The sequence below is a fragment of the Sander lucioperca genome, chromosome 7 (assembly GCF_008315115.2).
Source record: "Sander lucioperca isolate FBNREF2018 chromosome 7, SLUC_FBN_1.2, whole genome shotgun sequence".
Lineage (NCBI taxonomy): Eukaryota > Metazoa > Chordata > Actinopteri > Perciformes > Percidae > Sander > Sander lucioperca.
Window position 1 is genome coordinate 18,273,489 of NC_050179.1, and position 17,156 is coordinate 18,290,644.

At 41.5% G+C, this 17,156-nt stretch overlaps 1 protein-coding gene across 16 annotated transcripts in view; it reads left to right on the forward strand.

The window, feature by feature from the left end:
- The window catches only part of LOC116060310 (unconventional myosin-IXAa-like), a 156,805-nt gene that overhangs the window by 24,949 nt on the left and 114,700 nt on the right, over positions 1-17,156 (forward strand). For all 16 annotated transcript variants that reach the window (XM_036003269.1, XM_036003270.1, XM_036003267.1 and 13 more), the window contains exon 2: positions 11,660-12,629. In XM_036003269.1, coding sequence (XP_035859162.1) covers positions 11,727-12,629 — 903 coding nt within the window. In that variant the 5' untranslated portion in view covers positions 11,660-11,726. The remainder of the gene's footprint in view (positions 1-11,659; positions 12,630-17,156) is intronic.

A 17,156-nucleotide genomic window follows, 5' to 3' on the forward strand; every position in this document is an offset into this window, starting at 1 on the left:
AGTTTATCACGGCATTGATTATTTGAAAATGAACAATGTGGACATCTAATGCACAAAACAGAGAGGCAGATATTGATCGTTGCAAGAGCATAGAGCTGCGGGACCAACGGGAAACAGAGGTGGGAACTGGAGGATCAATGAGGATGATGGAGCCATTAGTGACACTGTGACCCTGGCAAGGTTCGATTGGTTTTGGTAGCATCATTTGGAAAGTAGGACTGTTGATGCTGGGTAACTGCGCAGCGGTTAGAGGGAAAGCTGATGGTACGTCTGTGGTCGTTCTGTTGACATTTCAGACGCAGGTTTCCTCTCACGATGAAGCGGGCCTGTGCGTTATTAAGCGTGTCTGTTGTTGTTCCTGCCCAGCCTTTTAAATTCTACTCTTTCATTTTCCACAGCTCTGCGGTGTCCAGTAGTTACTCAGCAGTAGCTCCTCTGGATAGTGTTCAGCTGACCGCACCTTGAGAGCCAAAGCTGCGGGCAGATCACCTCTTATTCTGGAGCACAAGGGTGGGGGTGTTTTCTATTGGCCTTGCTCAGGTTGTGGGAGAGAAATGTAGGCCAAACTTGTCCTTGGCTCAGACTCACAACCATGTTTATTCTGCACAGTTACAGCAAGAGAAGAGCAAGAGAGTTTGGGCGTAATTTGAGTTGTATTTTTTTTTTTTTTATGGGGCATTTTAGGCCTTAATTAGACAGGAGAGCTGAAGATAGGAAAGGGGGAGAGAGACGGGGAATGGCATGCAGCAAAGGACAGCAGGAATCTAACCTGCGGCCGCTGCGGCAAGGACTGAGCCTCTGTACATGGGGCGCACGCTCAACCAGGTGACCCAGGCACCCCGAGTTTGGGTGTAATACATAAGAAAAGTTGGTATAAGTTTCAAATTTTGAAACTAAGTCAGTTGTTTCAATTACAACATGTAAGCCTGCACAGAATTTTTGACCAACATATTCAAGGTTATTGTTTTACATTCCCACATTCGTAGTTGCATTTGTTGGTCCAGTAGACAAGGCGTGATGGGTTTTAGCCACGCTAGCGACGTGTTGTTCTGCCGGTCAGTCCACCACTTTGGTCTAGACTGAAATATCTCAACAGCTCTTTGTGGCATTGCCATTAAATTTCATATCTTTGGTTTATTTCGAAATTCCTGCAAAACTGACACTCCCATCAGCCTTAGCTGTGCTTTGTGTTTAGTGCTAATGTTTTGAATGCTAACCCATCTAAACTAAGATGGCGAACATGATAAACAATATACCTGCTAAACAAGCATGTTAGCATTGTCATTGTGAGCATGTTAGCGTGCTAACATAAGCATTTAACTCAAAGCACTGCTGTGCTTAAGTAAAGCATCACAGAGCCATTAGCTTGGCTGTAAACGTTAGTCTTGTTAGCAACATGGCTCCTCTTTTGCATAAATATCTCTGGAAATCAGGAAACTAATTCAGAATGAATATTTGTCTTGTGCAATAAACTGAATCAAACAAGGTGATTCACAAAAACTTCTGAAACACAAACTTTGCTACACACAAAGCACCTCTTTTACCTGCTGAATCTATGTAAAATAATTACCTATCAAACCTATGAAACTTATATCATTGTTTTTGTAGTTTTTACCTTAATACTAGCAATTTTGTTAATGTACCAACCAATAAGTCCGTCTTAACACTCAAATACAAGATGCATCATCTTTGTATTTTCAGAAACCAACATGACGTTTGAGTGGTCACATTAAATAACATAATGCACATAGAAGCAAACCACAGGCTGTCTTGTCTCAGACTCACTTCCTGTCGGTCACATTCATGCTTACGCTCAGACAGGCTTGCAGGACACACCCCACCACCATGCAGATGAGGTCAACATTTTCTCTCTGCACACAGGCTCGGATCAATAACCACTCGCTGTTCATCACTTATAGAGTCATCTGTGTCGCCCGGGGGTTGGTTAGCTGCATCCTGAGCTAGCTGAGATAGAATAGAGCCACATAAAACTCCCTTTTTTCTTTGTGCAGTGCAGTTTGCTCACATTTATAACCAATATAAGAATTTATGATACACATAAAAATCAGCATATGACTAAAATCTCATGATTTCTAAAAGTATTCTATAAATAATGCAGTTTTAGCACAGCAGTAACATTTTGGCCATGGCATTTATATCTCAAATGATATAACTATTGATGTAATACATTTCATCATGAATAAAATTACAAAAGATGCAACAAAGAATCAACGCATTTAATTTGGTGCTGAAAGGGCATGCTTACATTTCAATTATACCTTCAGCTCTGTAAAACCCTGTGAAGAATGTTTTTTAAATAAGATATTTTGTTTTGAAATGAGGAAAATGTTGCTTGCCCCTCTTTTGTTGACTACATTTTCTATGAAAAGAATTGCTCATAGTCACACTCACAGAGAATTACCACCACTGTTTCCTATGTAGTGTCATATCGTCTTTCAGTTCATTGTTTTAGTTTTAGGGCCCACAGATGTTTTAGCTTTTTCTGCTGTCCTCAAGTGGCCAAAAAAACCCTATCTGTGCTGCTTTAACTGCTGCACAATCTGCAGCTGGTTATGTAGCGTGAAAAGGGAACGAGAGATTTGGGAAATAGAAAAACACAATAATAAAAACCGTTAACTCCAAAACAACAAAAACAACCTATTTCCATTATGATCCTCGACAAAAGATAGTGTAACAGTAGTGCAACATTCTACACAGAAAACACAATAATATCACACTGAGAGGATAAAAGATGCACAAGGCACTAATTAATTTCGATCAGCCTGTAACCATGGCAACAGAGATGCTCAGATGATGTCTGATTGTAGTGGGGAGGGGGTCTTCAATCAATACAGCTCTTTTTCTGACATTGATGCTCCATTAGTGTGTGTGTGTGTGTGTGTGTGTGTGTGTGTGTGTGTGTGTGCGTGTGTGCGTGTGCGTGTCTCCCTGTGCCAGGAGGGGTGCGGTGCAGGTCGAGGAGATGTCATCCCTTGTAATAGTATGTAATAGTGCAGAGGATGGGGAAGTGGCTCTTCTCTACTTCCTCTTCTTCTTCTTCTTCTTCTTATTCCTCACCCTCACCTCCTCTTCTCCTTTATTTTCTTGTTTTTACCCCTCTTCTACAAATCGCGTCAAAATACTTACAACTGGAAGAGAAGAAGAAGCACTACAGCTAAAGGTAGTGCAGCCTCTAACCAAGCTGAGTTGTAGAGTTTGATTGGAAAGAAATCAGAAAATCTTGCTGTCCTGAGTGTTGTGCTAGCATCTTTGTCAGTGCAGAAGCACATGCATTTTTTTCTCTTTACACACACATACTCAATCACTCACTCACTCTCTCACTCTCTCACACACACACACACACACACACACACACACGCAGCGTTGCACTGAATGACTCGGCACTCTGTCTCTGTGTGCACGAGTTTCTGGCAGATGTTTGTGACTGTGTGGGCTCAGTTCCTGTGAGCACTGCCGGCCTGGTGGAATTCAGGAATTCACACACACACACACACACACACACACACACACACACACACACACACACACACACACACACACACGGCATTTACTATTTAGCTTCTTTTTTTACCTTTAACTTTCCAGGGAAAGTTGCCTGAACACATTCTGTGTTTTCCAGTAACGCATTCACACTGCCAGTAGTAAATGCTGCAGTAGAAGCACCAACTTAATGGCTCAGTGTGCGTTAAACAAACCAGGTTGTCCGACTCCACGTCTGAAGGTAAAACCTATTTTGAGGGTAAAAAAGCCTTCACAGAGTCATCACAGTGTGGAGATAACAGCATCCACTTTCAGACAATCTCTCTTCAAAGACAATCATGATGTTGTACTTGGTTGTACACCTGAAATGTAACGGATATTAGTTCTTTGAGGAAAGACAAAAAAGGGCTTGAGAGAAGTTGAAATCCTGCATGCCTCCTGCACCCAGTGAATGGGAGTCAGATTGTCAATTTCTGAAAATTTGGAAAACACCCCCCTTATGCCAACATCAGAAAGGTTTGGTGGGGTGGGTGGAGATGTGTTAGATGCTGTTTGATGATCCGATAAGCACTTTTGTTTAAAGCACACTGAGGCTCTTATATAGGCAAATCTACTGGAACAGTTTGGGGGGATTGTGTATGTTGCCAAAGGGCACGTCAACTGTAGATATCAATGGAGGAGGGAAAAACAACAGCTTGTAGCATCATGAGAATACATGTTATACAAAAGGTTTCAAGAGCCCAACATGTCAGAGAACTTTCTAAACCTACTGTACAGATAAGGCTGCTTTATTTTTGTTTTTAATTTTCGAAAATCCCGGAATATGTCATGATTGAAAAAGTGGTTGAAAAACAAAAAAGATACTGTACACAAATGAGACAAATGAGTCACAACTCCAGTTGAATTCTAGGCTTCCACGATGCCAGCTGCACGCAAATCACACACACACACCTTTCTTAGTTTTGAGTCCACGTGTGTGACCACAAGGTGTGGCGTTGCTGCTGATGCTTTGGGAGTGTGTGTGTGTGTGTGTGTGTGTGTGTGTGTGAGAGTGTGTGTGTGAGTGAGTGAGGTAAGCGTCAGTAGCTACTGTAGATCAGCAGCAACCACTAGTGAAGAGTAAACCCACGAGGAGTTTAAAATATGCCTGTAATCCTTAAATGATCTTCACTGATGAGTGATCAGGGGCAGGAGCGAGTGTATGTGGAGGTAGACAAGAATTACTCTGTGTTAGTCACAGCTCACATTAACCGTGTAACTACTAATGCAGTCATCAGTAGTACAGTACAACCCTCAGTTTTTGGGACTGGGGAGGAAAACACATTTTCTGGGTCGAGAGATTTAAAGTTAAGTGAACTTGTGTGTGTTTATGTGTGTATGTGAGCAGTGTTGAGGAATGCTGAGGTTTGGTGTTTATTGCTGTTATGCTGGTGAGAACCGACTGTGGGAGAGGAGGGGGTGTTACTGTTTACCAGCCAGACTCTTGAAGACCTGCAGGACGAGTTGAGCTTCTCATCTGTATTTAATATCTTGGATGTATGCCTGGCTCTGGCAGCTTTCCCTACTTTTTTATATGATCCTAAAGACTCCCCGTCTCCTCTAATGCATTTGTTATAGACGCAGAGTAATTTACTGCATGTTTGCTGCACTGCTGCTGTAAGATATCAGTTTTTATTGTCTTTCTTTGCCAAAGAACAATCTGGAGATGTACAAACGTAGGAGTTTTAAAGATGAGAAACTCACCTCTTCATCTCAGTGGCTATAGAGAGAGAAAAGGGTCGGTACACAATCAGTGGAGTAGAAGAGAACTTTGCGAGTCACTAAAATGCAAGTCTTAAGTCTTTTATTAAAGCCTCTTTTCAATCAAAGCTTTAATTTGAGTCACATAAACAAGACTAAGAGTCCATTTATTACAGTCCTGTTAGCCTAGTTTGTGTGTGATGAAGATGTACACAAGTTGTAACGTTTATTGATGTTTACTGCAAATTCTGCCCTGATAGTTCCTGAACAAATTAAAAAACACATAAAAGCATTTCTAATGCAGCATCTAATGGACAAATGTAACCACAATGTAGACTTGCAGGCTGCAATGGTGATTTCTGGGAAGTTGTAGTTAATTAATTACCTTTCAGATCAAATTTCACAGCATCAAATGCATCTGTACGGTATAAATTCTTAAACTTGTATTTAGTCGTGCACAGTGGAGACAGCTGCACGGTGCCATCTCCTGTATTCCGCTGTGTAGAGCTGAAACAATTAAGTGATAAGTCAATAGACAGCAAATTAATTGGCAACCATTTTTTATATAGCATTTTTGCCTTTATTGGACAGATGACAGTGTAGAGGCAGACTGGGCAAAGAGAGAGGATACGCCCACAGCCGGAATCGAGTCGGAGATGCTGGGGTTACTGTGTGGGGCATGCGCTGTAACCATTACATTACCGAGGCACTCTGATCTGCAACTACTTTGATAGTCAATTGCACCTGTCCATAGTCGATTATTCGTTTAAGTAATTTCTTCAACCAAATATTTGCTTATTTCAAATGTGCAGATTTTGTGCTGTCCTAGTCGGACATAAAAAGACATAAAATACACCACCATGGGCTGTAGGAAACTGTGATGGGTGTTGTTGTTTTTTTTTTTTTTTTTTACATTTTAGACAATAATCAATTAATAAATAATAAAAAACAATTGTCATTTGCAGCCCTACTCCTGTCTGCCACTTTCTCTCCTTTACTTTTTCTCCTCTCTAAACTTACACCCTCCTCTCCTCGCTGAACGTCTCTCCTTTCTCCGTCGGACTCTTTCTCTTTAAATATTAATGCCTACTTGGAAGGAGCTCTGTTTGCTAACATTAGCACCTGAGTGATGGCTCTGAATGGGCGTGACCCGGGGCTGAACCTGTTCTCCAGTCAAATGACTGGCACGCTCTCATTAAGACGTCCTCTACTCTTTCAATCTCCAATTTAAAGCACAAGCTCATTCCTCCACCACGTCAGCTTACGGCCTTATCTCCACATGTTGTCAGCACTGCAAATTCGACCGTATCAAAACAAGACGTAACAAGCGTTTAGCCTCCTCTACTTCACCGCCTCTTTTGTTCATCTTCTTTCCACAGCTTTCTCTTTCTTCTCACCTCATCTTATCTCCTCCCTTCCTGGCTGTGCCTGACTTATATCACTTTACGTCATCATCCATCATCATCAAACTCTGTCGCTTCAAATGCTGAACATACAGTATTAAGGTCACGTCGGCCCATTGTACTTGGTGTCTAATAGCCGTCCAGTTCCTGCCTGAATGACCTCACCGCATGCAGCTGTTCAAGGAAATGCTAGAAAAGTGTATTCATCTCCCAAAAAACAATTTGGCGGCCAACTTGGTAGCTCCACACGTGATTTGTCAGAGCCTCAGCTGGTATAAAACCTTTGCTCCTCACTCTGAACTTTGCCCCTAAAAGACCATCCATCAGTCCCCAGCCCTGATCCTTCATAGGGTGCCACACAACCTTCCAGCTACTGCTGATGTCTCCTGCTGTCCAGCTCGCTGGTTCATAAAGTCTCAACAGACAGTCCAGTGATTTTCCGCTCTGCTGCAGTGGAGGATGGAGGGGTTAAACTGTAGCTTTCGAAGCAACAAGGCAGGCAAGGGAAGAATTAAACTTGCTGTATATTTGTTTTTTGGGAAAAAACGTCATTACCCGAAGTAGGGATTTAGATTGGCCTCCTATCCTTTAAACTGGTAATCCGCAATATCCTTTTAATTTTGGTGACATCTGTGGTGTTTATGAATGGTATTTCTCAGAGATCATTTGTCTATCACGGTGACTTACTGCACGGGGATGTCTTTTTCTTTTAGTTTTATGTTGATATCTTTTCTACCAAGGTATTTTTTCTGTTTATTACAAACAAATTACTTTTGCTTCTGCTGGAAATATAACACACCATATTACCTTCTGCCCAAAATGGATTTGTCCAGGAAAGGAAAACCTACCAGACACCAGCTGTTTACTCTATATCAATGTGTGATAGGAAAAAGGCACATATCCACATTGTGTCATTGTGGATTTCTCATGTTTTATTTGTACAGAATTGTAAGTGTCCTGGCAGTTCAGAACCAACATTAACTACAAAATTTAAAGTAGGTCTGCATCATTTTGTTGATCCAAGCTCATTTTTTAGGGTAGATTTGCTTAGACCAACTGTGAATTATAATTTTAGATATTTTGTATTTCTTACATTTTATCCCCTGGGTTAGAGTTATATTTGAAAATGCATAATAAACAGTTATTAATAAACATTATTCTTAGGTATTTTTGATAGTGTGTGGTCCAGTGTGAAGAAATATAGACGGTTGATACTTACTTAAACCCACACTCTCACTCACATACTGTCCCCTCTCTCCCATGCTACTGTATCTGTCATCTGTTCTTGTGAAAGCAGCCTGTCTTTCCCTGGCGGCTAATGTTTTAGCGGTGACACGAGGATGACAGTAATAAGTCACTAGCTTCCAGCTTAATGACTCACTGAGTTAGACTGACAGCTGAGATCAGTCAGCTCCAGAGAACTGATAAGGATGAGCCAACTGCAGAGCTGAATGAAGGCTAGAACAGCTGGTTTCAGTAACTGTATATTTATATCAAACCAAAAAAGGCCAGCTGTTGGAATGTGGATACACAGAGCGTTTAGAAAGTGATGATGTAAGCCAGCTCAGACACAAGACAGGACTGTGGCGCCTTACTGAGATCAGTTCAGTGCAAACCAAGCTATCAAAATGCTAGAGGCTAATGTTGCTCATACATAGCATCTATGGGTGAGTCCCCTTTTGTTTGCCCAATGCATGTGGGTAACACGATACACAGTCCTGCCCATGGTTTTACAGTATTCCACTGATCTACAGGTGGCGGAAAAGTGGCAAAAAATGCATAAATGCTGCAACAAATACAGGGAAGAAGAAGACTTAGTTACTAGTTATCATGGATGTAAACAAAGCTTGATTTAAAATACTTTTAAAATTGGCATTAAAAACATGTTTGTTAGACCTTAAGGATACACACAATGTGTTTTGGTGATAGTAAACATAACTTTTGTTAGTTTACAAGAAAACTCCATTGTGCATCTTTAATTTACTGTTGAGCTGATGTTATGCATTTCACTCTTTTTACTTTTACTTTTGTGGACTGTGGGTTACTGTGGCACGGTCGCCGGGCTGTGTCTGTTCCACCTCTTACCACATGTTGTCTGTGATGTACAATTTGTTGTGAAAGAGCAGGAAGAAGAAGAAGAAAAAGAAGAAGAAATGTTCCTGTTGTTTTGATGTTTCAATGTGGGCGGAGATCTCAACAAAAAGTGTGGATGCACTCGTAGTGTGAATTCTCAATTCACTTTAGTTTATTTGTTTGTTAATCAATCAATCAATCAATCAATCAATCCAGTGTCTCTCATACTGCTGATCCGATTTGGATCTGCTGTCTGGGAACTTCGGAGTGATACAGATTTGCCCGAGTAGCTTTCCTTCAGTGTCCGTTTGTTCATTTGTTTGGTTCTTATCTGTACAAGCACCAGAAATATCAAAAAGGACCTCACCAGACAGCACAAACGGACCATGAATACTGTAGAATGTATTTTCATTTCTGCATAATAGACTTGAAGCTCTGACCTGTTACTCGTTTGAACAGCTCGTTAGCGTCTCAACAAGTGACGCGTGGGGGGGGCGTTGTTTTGAATCTTGTGTACTCTCTCTCATCTCTGTCCATTTCTCAGCTCTGTCGTCTCTGCCTCTGCTCCGTCTTTCCTCCCTTACAGTTCACCTCTTTGTTTCTTACAGACGCTCAGCTGGTAATTTCCTCTCTCTCTCTCTCTCTCTCTCTCTCTCTCTCTCTCTCTCTCTCTCTCTCTCTGTCTGTCTCTGTCTGGTGGTGGCGGGCTACTGCAGACTGCTGTAGGTGGTCAGGATCACTCCAGACGGCAGGAGGGAGAGGAGGGTCTGTCTGGGGCGCTCAAAGGATGACTGGGTGGCTCATCCTCTCCTTCCTCTTCCTGTATCTATCTGTCTAGCGCATGCACTTAGCTGAGAGAGCCATTGAAGGAAATTAAAAATCATCCAGCAAAAAATGGGAGGGAATTTAGAGAGCCTAAAAGGTAGGGGTGCTCCATTCAGAAAATGTCACGATTCGATTCGATATAGAAAAAAAACGATTCACAGTATGTAAATGTAGATACTTTTCCCATGTGATTGCAGTAGACATACAATTAAAAATAAAATTGAAATTAAAAAATATGAATTGATTTTTGGAATTCTATGAATCGATTTTGAATCGGTAGAGCTTGAATCGCGATTCGAATGTGAATCGATTTTTTTTGCACACCCCTACTAAAAGGGCAGTGGTACATGTTCTCATCGAAATAATAACCGTGGTTTTTGTTTAGAAATTGTGTAAAATTGTTGTTTAAAGGACAGCATCGTCATTTAGAATGCCTTGTCCTGCCTTTGCATTATGATTCCCAATAAACAGCCATGCAAACAGAGCTTGCATGGAGAATTGACTTGAAAGACAAATGATGTAGAAATGTCAAAATGTGTTAAATGTGTAAAATGTGTTTGTCTTGATAGTGAATTTCTAGATTGTGTCAAAGAGAAAGAAGAAGAAAAAGCATGAGGGAAACCAGATATAAATAAATAAAATATATATATAAGAGATGATGAAGTGCAGGGATCAGTAAATTAAGCAAGTAAGAGCAACTGGCAGAGATCAGTAAAGCTTTCACGGCTGTGGTCTTTGTTTTGGCCTACATTTAAATTGAGGTCTTGTTTCTACATTTTGGTTTTCTGGTATTTTGTATTTTTATAGAGACTGGAGTCCAGAAAAACTAAATTGTCACTCTTGTCGATTTTCTGCATTTATTTATAATCTTAGAAAATAATGAGCTCCAATTCCCAGATTTGACTAACAATATGAAAACCATCTGACAATGCAATGTCAGAGTAATAGATACTGATGATATTCCTATCGGCAAATAATAATAATTGAATTACGAAAACCCTGCTAGTGTCTCCATTACCCCCTGTTGTTTGATTGACATTACTTATATATTTGTGTGTGTATGTATATTTAATTTTGACACAAAACTATAATATAAAATTGATACAAGAGACCTAATTAAATTCAACTTTAAAGAATTTCTATCAAAAAAGTACTTTAAATAAGTAAATTATTAATCATGTTTGGAACTCTTAATGCTGCAAACATTACTGACTCATCTGACTAATTAGCTTGTAAAATAATTGCTTATATTGAATTTTGGTCTGGTTTCACAGTATTTTTATTAAAGTAAAAGCAACTGAATAACACTTTTTCTTAGCTACCATACTGTTCAGTAAAATTAATACATTTTTAGCATCAATTAAATAACACCAAACATCAGTTTAAACATATAAGTATAATATAGTCATCGTATATTTGTAGTAGTTGATCTCTGTCCCATAATCATCAGCATATTTATCATCATTTACAGTTTATATATTTTTTTCAACATCACGTTTGAGGCTTCGTAATCTATGAAAGTCTGAGTGTGCGCGTGTGTGTGAGAGAGAAAATTGAGTGCTCTGTTCACTATCTACAGAGAAGTGGTGAATTAAACCATTGTGCTCTCATTACAGCCACTTTTGTGTGGAAGGTGGCAGCTGTTAATCTTGGCACATGGCTAGAGCCCTTGGATTATCACACACACACACACACACACACACACACACACACACACACACACACACACACACACACACACACACACACAGGGTATGTGGCTCTCATAAGCTGGCCACTAGCCTTCAAATTCATGAAGCAGCTACTGTTCCTCATTGTTTTGAATAGCTATCAGTTCTTGTCTCCCTCTTTGACTCGGTCTCATGCTCCTCTTTTGTGGCGTCTGTGATAATAGTTCCCTTTACGGACCAAAACAGAAAGCCTATTGAGTCGACCTACTCTGTCATGGGACAGATGAAATCGCCATGACTCTACTGACCCTGTTCTGACTCAATGTACTGGAAATGCCCAAGGACATAAAGTGATGTCTGAAACCACTAATTTCTCCTTTGAACCCTTGTTGTTGTGTTGCTTTGCTAACCTCTTCTGTCTCTTCTGTCTCCGTCTCTGTCCTCCAGTTGGGATGTCCTGAGTCAGTCCTACGGGCCCAGAGAGCGCTGTGCTGATGGGACCTGCTGCGCCACCATGAACTTACAAGATGGCGGCTGCAGCTACGCCAGCAGCGCCACTATGGCCACGGCTAGTGGCAGCATGCGGCGGCGCCTGGAGGACCAGGAGTTCACCCTGCGAGTCTACCCGGGCACCCTGGCTGAGGGCACCATCTACTGCCCCGTCTGCGCCCGCAAGAACACCACAGCTGCTGAAGCCATCGAGTGCCTCATCGAGCGGTTGCGCCTGGATCGTACCAAATGCTACGTGTTGGCTGAGGTGAAAGAGTTTGGCGGGGAGGAATGGATCCTGAACCCCGGCGACTGCCCTGTTCAGCGCATGATGCTGTGGCCACGGAGCGCCCTGGAGAACCGCAGCGGACTGGGCAGTGGCGACGACTACCGCTTCCTCCTGCGGGAGAAGAACCTGGATGGATCTATTCATTATGGCGGCAGCCTGCAGATGTGGCTGCGGGTGACTGAGGAGCGTCGCCGCATGGTGGAGCGGGGTTTCCTCCCCCAGCCTGCAGGGAGCGACCCTCCGTCCGACCTCTGCACTCTCCCGGAGCTAACAGAGCGCGCCATTTTGGAAAGCCTTCGTGCACGTTTCCGCCAGGAGAAGATCTACACTTACATCGGGAGTATTCTTATTGTGATTAACCCCTTTCAGTTCCTGCCAATCTACAATCCTAAATATGTCAAATTGTACGACAACCACACACTGGGGAAGCTGGAGCCCCACATTTATGCTGTGGCGGATGTGGCGTATCACGCCATGCTACAGCGACGGAGGAACCAGTGCATAGTCATTTCTGGTGAGAGCGGATCTGGGAAAACCCAGAGCACCAACTTCCTCATTCATCACCTGACTGCACTCAGCCAGAAGGGATTCGCCAGCGGGGTGGAGCAGATCATCCTGGGAGCAGGGCCTGTGTTGGAGGTAAGGAACTCTTGACAGCACCTGCAGTATTGAACAGATGTTACAGAGGATGTGCTCATGTTGGTTTGTCGGTTCGTCAGGAAGATAGTAGGGGTGTAACGATACATCGATCTGGATCGATGTATCGATTCAATGATCGACGATCCAATATTATCGATGCAAAGTAAAAACATTGATACACATCGTCTGTAAGATTCCCCTTTATTTTAGATTCCCACTTTATATTCATTCTTTTTGTTAAAATGAATAGTTTGTTTTTAATTGAAATGTCTGGAAGAGCTCAGTAATTTTAGTTGCTTTTTTGAGTTGCTATAAATGTAACTGTGTTAAACGGGCATATGATATTGTCTCATTTCGATCGCAGGCCCCTAAATTAAATCAAATCGAATTGACTGTATCGTGACATATCAGGAAATATCGTATCATTGTCCAAATAATCGATATAATATTGTATCGTGATAAAACCTGTGATTTACACCCCTACAAGAAGCTCAAAATCCTATCCGATTTTCATGAAATTTGGTTATGACAAAGGAAAAGAGGATTTGATTTTGGTGGTTGTGGATCTGCATTTCCACCTTTTTTAGCCAAAAGGAACATCTCAGAAACAAATAGAGACTGACGCTTGCTTCCAAATCTTTGATAGGAATGATATCTGACGATGAATGATGAACCTTTCAATCTTGTTGTATGTATTGTCGTGCTTTGAGTGAATTGTACCTGACTGTCTGGTATGGCTATAAGACCACCTCAGTTGAGTCTTATAGCCCTTTTCCACTGTGGAATCTTTCTCGGAAACCCACAAACATTTTTATAAACTTTTAGCTGTAGTTTGATCGAGAGGAACTCGTGTTTAAATGTAGTTCCTGCCCCCCACAAAGGCAAATGGGAATGCGCAAAGATAACTTGTATGGTTCTGATTTAGTTCCTGAGTTTAGTTCCTGGGGATCTTTAGTTCCTGGGACCATTTGGTGGAAAAGAGCCAAGAGTTAACCCCTAAGACCAAACGGCGATGTTCTTCGCAAGAGCTACTAAAGGAGTCTATGTTGTAGCTTGATTGTTCAGATAGCTTTTAAGGTTCTCTGAACATGTCAAGTGTAGACCTTTAAGATGGTAACGGTTGTTTCATAGCAAGACAAAGACACAAACTAATAAGGCTCAAGTTAAGATCAAGAAATGTATAAACTTTAGACCAAGACTTGTAGTGCAAGTAGCAGCAAGCTCAAGCCAAGCTGAATGGGATTCATATGTTGTGAATTAGACACAAAGCAAGTGACAAAAGCCTCATGAAATCTGAAGATAAGTCAGCAAGTTATTTCTCCAGTGTTGGAATGTCAGCTCATGAGACGAGGCATGAAATGGATTATAGAAATGTCCTTCTGAAACTAGAATGCCTCGACCTGCAGGGAACCCTATATTCAGCCCCAGCTTTACCACATATGACTCTTATATATATTATTTGACCCAGAAACTGGGTGTCCACTTCAATCTCTGCATTAATGGGAGAAAAAAAAACCTAATGGAATGTCGCCTAATCCGCCCTGGATTATAAATCAATAATGGATTATGGATTATGGAATTTCATTGGGAATTTCATGTTTTGGGAAGGTCTATTCAAGGGCAACATGCTCTCTTCAGCCTTATAAATATGACTTAGTGAGCTCCCGATAATGTGTTGTTTACTGGCAGCCATTTTGTTCTGCAGCACACAGCTTCCTGTCAGGACGTATGGGGATGTCATGTCAACACGCAGCTGTGCATGTTGACTCCATGTGCGTCCCATGTGGAAGTCTGTACAGTAAAACGAGGCAGTTGTACGCTTTGTCATCTGGAAATCATGAATCACCTTTTAGACCTCCTCGCTGCTTCCGGGGAAAAAACTTGTAACTGCAGCTGCTTTTGTGTTTACACTTTTCTTATGCAAAGAATAAATGGTCTCTGGTCACTGGGAAAACGTAATTTTGTTCTAATTTGTGTCCTGCAAAATAGGAGCTTTGGAGGCAGACGTTTTGCATGTGACTACTGCTTTATACTATGCCATACATCCTAAGAATCCCCTTGCAAAATTGTAGAAAATCACTGGTATTTTTGTATAGCTTCACCACATAGCTGTGGTTGAACCTGACTGTCATACGGGTACAGTTGCACTTCTCTGCAGGTGATGATTTGGTGCTTGTGACTGAATACCTGTCAGAGCTCAGCGGCTGGAGGCGACGGCGCTGGGATGACTGAGAGGCTTGTTTTGATAATAACACAGATAGAGGAACAAGACTCTCTGAGGAACTGGATACTGTTTGGTGGCGTGTGTGTGGGAGCTTGACTGTGTCCCATGTAATCACTTCCCCATCAATCACCTGTCTGACCGAGGTGTGAGAAACAAGGTGCACAGTCAGAGACGAACAAGCAAAGGGAGTTATAAGAACAGGAATATTCCATCTTTAATTTCTGGTTTTCAATTTGTTGTACTGTTGTTGATAATTTGCTAGATGTAGGAAAGAGTTTAGTATCAGAAAATGCTTCAGTGATCTGAAATACCAACAGTGAACATCATGTTTTTTGTTTGTCAAAAATGGAAGAGCTTAGTAAGAGTTTTTCTAGAGCCACATTTGTAGTAGTTGCAGCAATATTAGTTGGAATTATTTAGCCTGGGAAAACCCTGACGAACTTCTGGCAAATTTGAGATTTGCTCTGCAAGTCAGTCTGGCCAAGAGCCCATTCAAGCCCATTTCCAATTTTTCCAAATCGAGGCACCAATCACAACCGTTGAGTTTACACAATGACGATAGCGCAGCGACGGCAAGCAGCGTTTTGTTTACATTCAACTTGGCGGCTACCGAAGCGCAGCAACCCGTTGATGCCGCTGTCGCTGCTACATCACCCGGATCGTTGGTTTGATTGGTTAAAGGACTATCCAATGCGCCCAGAGGCATTTGAGCGCCGTCCGTTGGTGACGCCCCTTTGGAAATGAGCTGGGAATGAACCTTGCCCAGTTACAACTGAGAAGTGTCTGGTGTCAACCAGGCTAGGAATTATTTACCATAATACACAGAATATGTTTACAGTATCTCTAGCATGGAATAATCACCAAAGATATACAACTTTGCAGGAAGAACGTAATTGGATATAATTAGATTTTCACTAAAATCAGGAGATAGAATTTGTATTAATTTGCCAAGTAGTTTTTAAAAAGCTCATTTTATAAATGGGATAATCTGATATCAAGACAAATACGTAACCACACATACCAAAGTGACAACATCACACTGTATGAACTTGTGACTCTCACCATTCAGCTGCTCACACACCATAAACAACACATAACATAAACTGTTCTCCTGTGTGCTGTAGCTTTTCCAACACACTCTGACATCTGAACACGATGTCCACATGAATGCATTGTGTGCATCCCATGAACAACAGCTGGATGCAGAGGCATTATGGGCTGCTGTGAATGCCCCGGGGCCTGACGTGTTTCTTTGAGAAGCGGCTCTCTGGGGTAAAAAGTTTACCGCTGGCCAAGAAAAAAGACTGCTGTGTTGAACCAGCCAAATACTTTGGTTTCCACAAGTTGTATTGCCAATTACAGAACCATTTGCCTCGGTCAGATGCTGCCGCTGCTGCACTGAAGCTTTGTGAGAGTTTGAATGTCGTATGATGCAGAGTCAACCTGACAATATGAGGTCAGATGGAGTTCAAATGCATGCTAATCTTAAAAAAGTATTAATTCTGGTCATTTTGTTGTTTCCCTGATGTTGTTCCTGATGCTATGATCCCTTCATCTACTCCCATCATCCCTCTAAATGCCTGTGAATTGGTCTGCTTGTTGTCCATTTGCAGATATTTAACTCAAGATACAGCGTTGGGCTAGTTATTAAATAAATGTTATCAATTACTCATTATACACTCAGTTGCCGGTTCACTAATGCAGTTTAATACGGAGTTCCTGCCAAAATGATCATGAAGTTGAATCAACACTGCTCTAAACCATGTGGGGACTACTTACTGCCTAACTCAGGCACTATATTGTCCGTGATCAATATGGTAATTATCGTTTCAGTCATTTTTACGGCAAAAGCGACAAGTTCCCACTCTTCCAATGTGATGATTTGCGTCTTTTCTTTGTTTTACATCATTGTAAATGAATGTCTTTGGGTTTCGGACTGTTAGCTAGACAAAACAAGCAATTTGAAGATGTAATCCTGGGTTCTCAATTAATCAGTTAAGGATATCATGCGCAGATTAAACAATAATGAAAATAATTGTTAGTTGCAGCCCTAAAATATTCTGTTGACATAATCATCAAAATTGCCTGCGAAGTAAAAGCAGATACTGTAGCACACCTGAGAATCTATAGCTGAGAAGAAGTACAAAGAGATCTAAACTTGTACACACACTTGCATTGTGATGTTTGCCTTACAAAAAACAAATTTACAATCAAGATAACTTAGAGAGAAACAAAGCAATGTGAAAACAGAGAGAACTGTGGCAAAACCAAGAATGTAGCTACTTGGCACGTTGGTAGAAAAC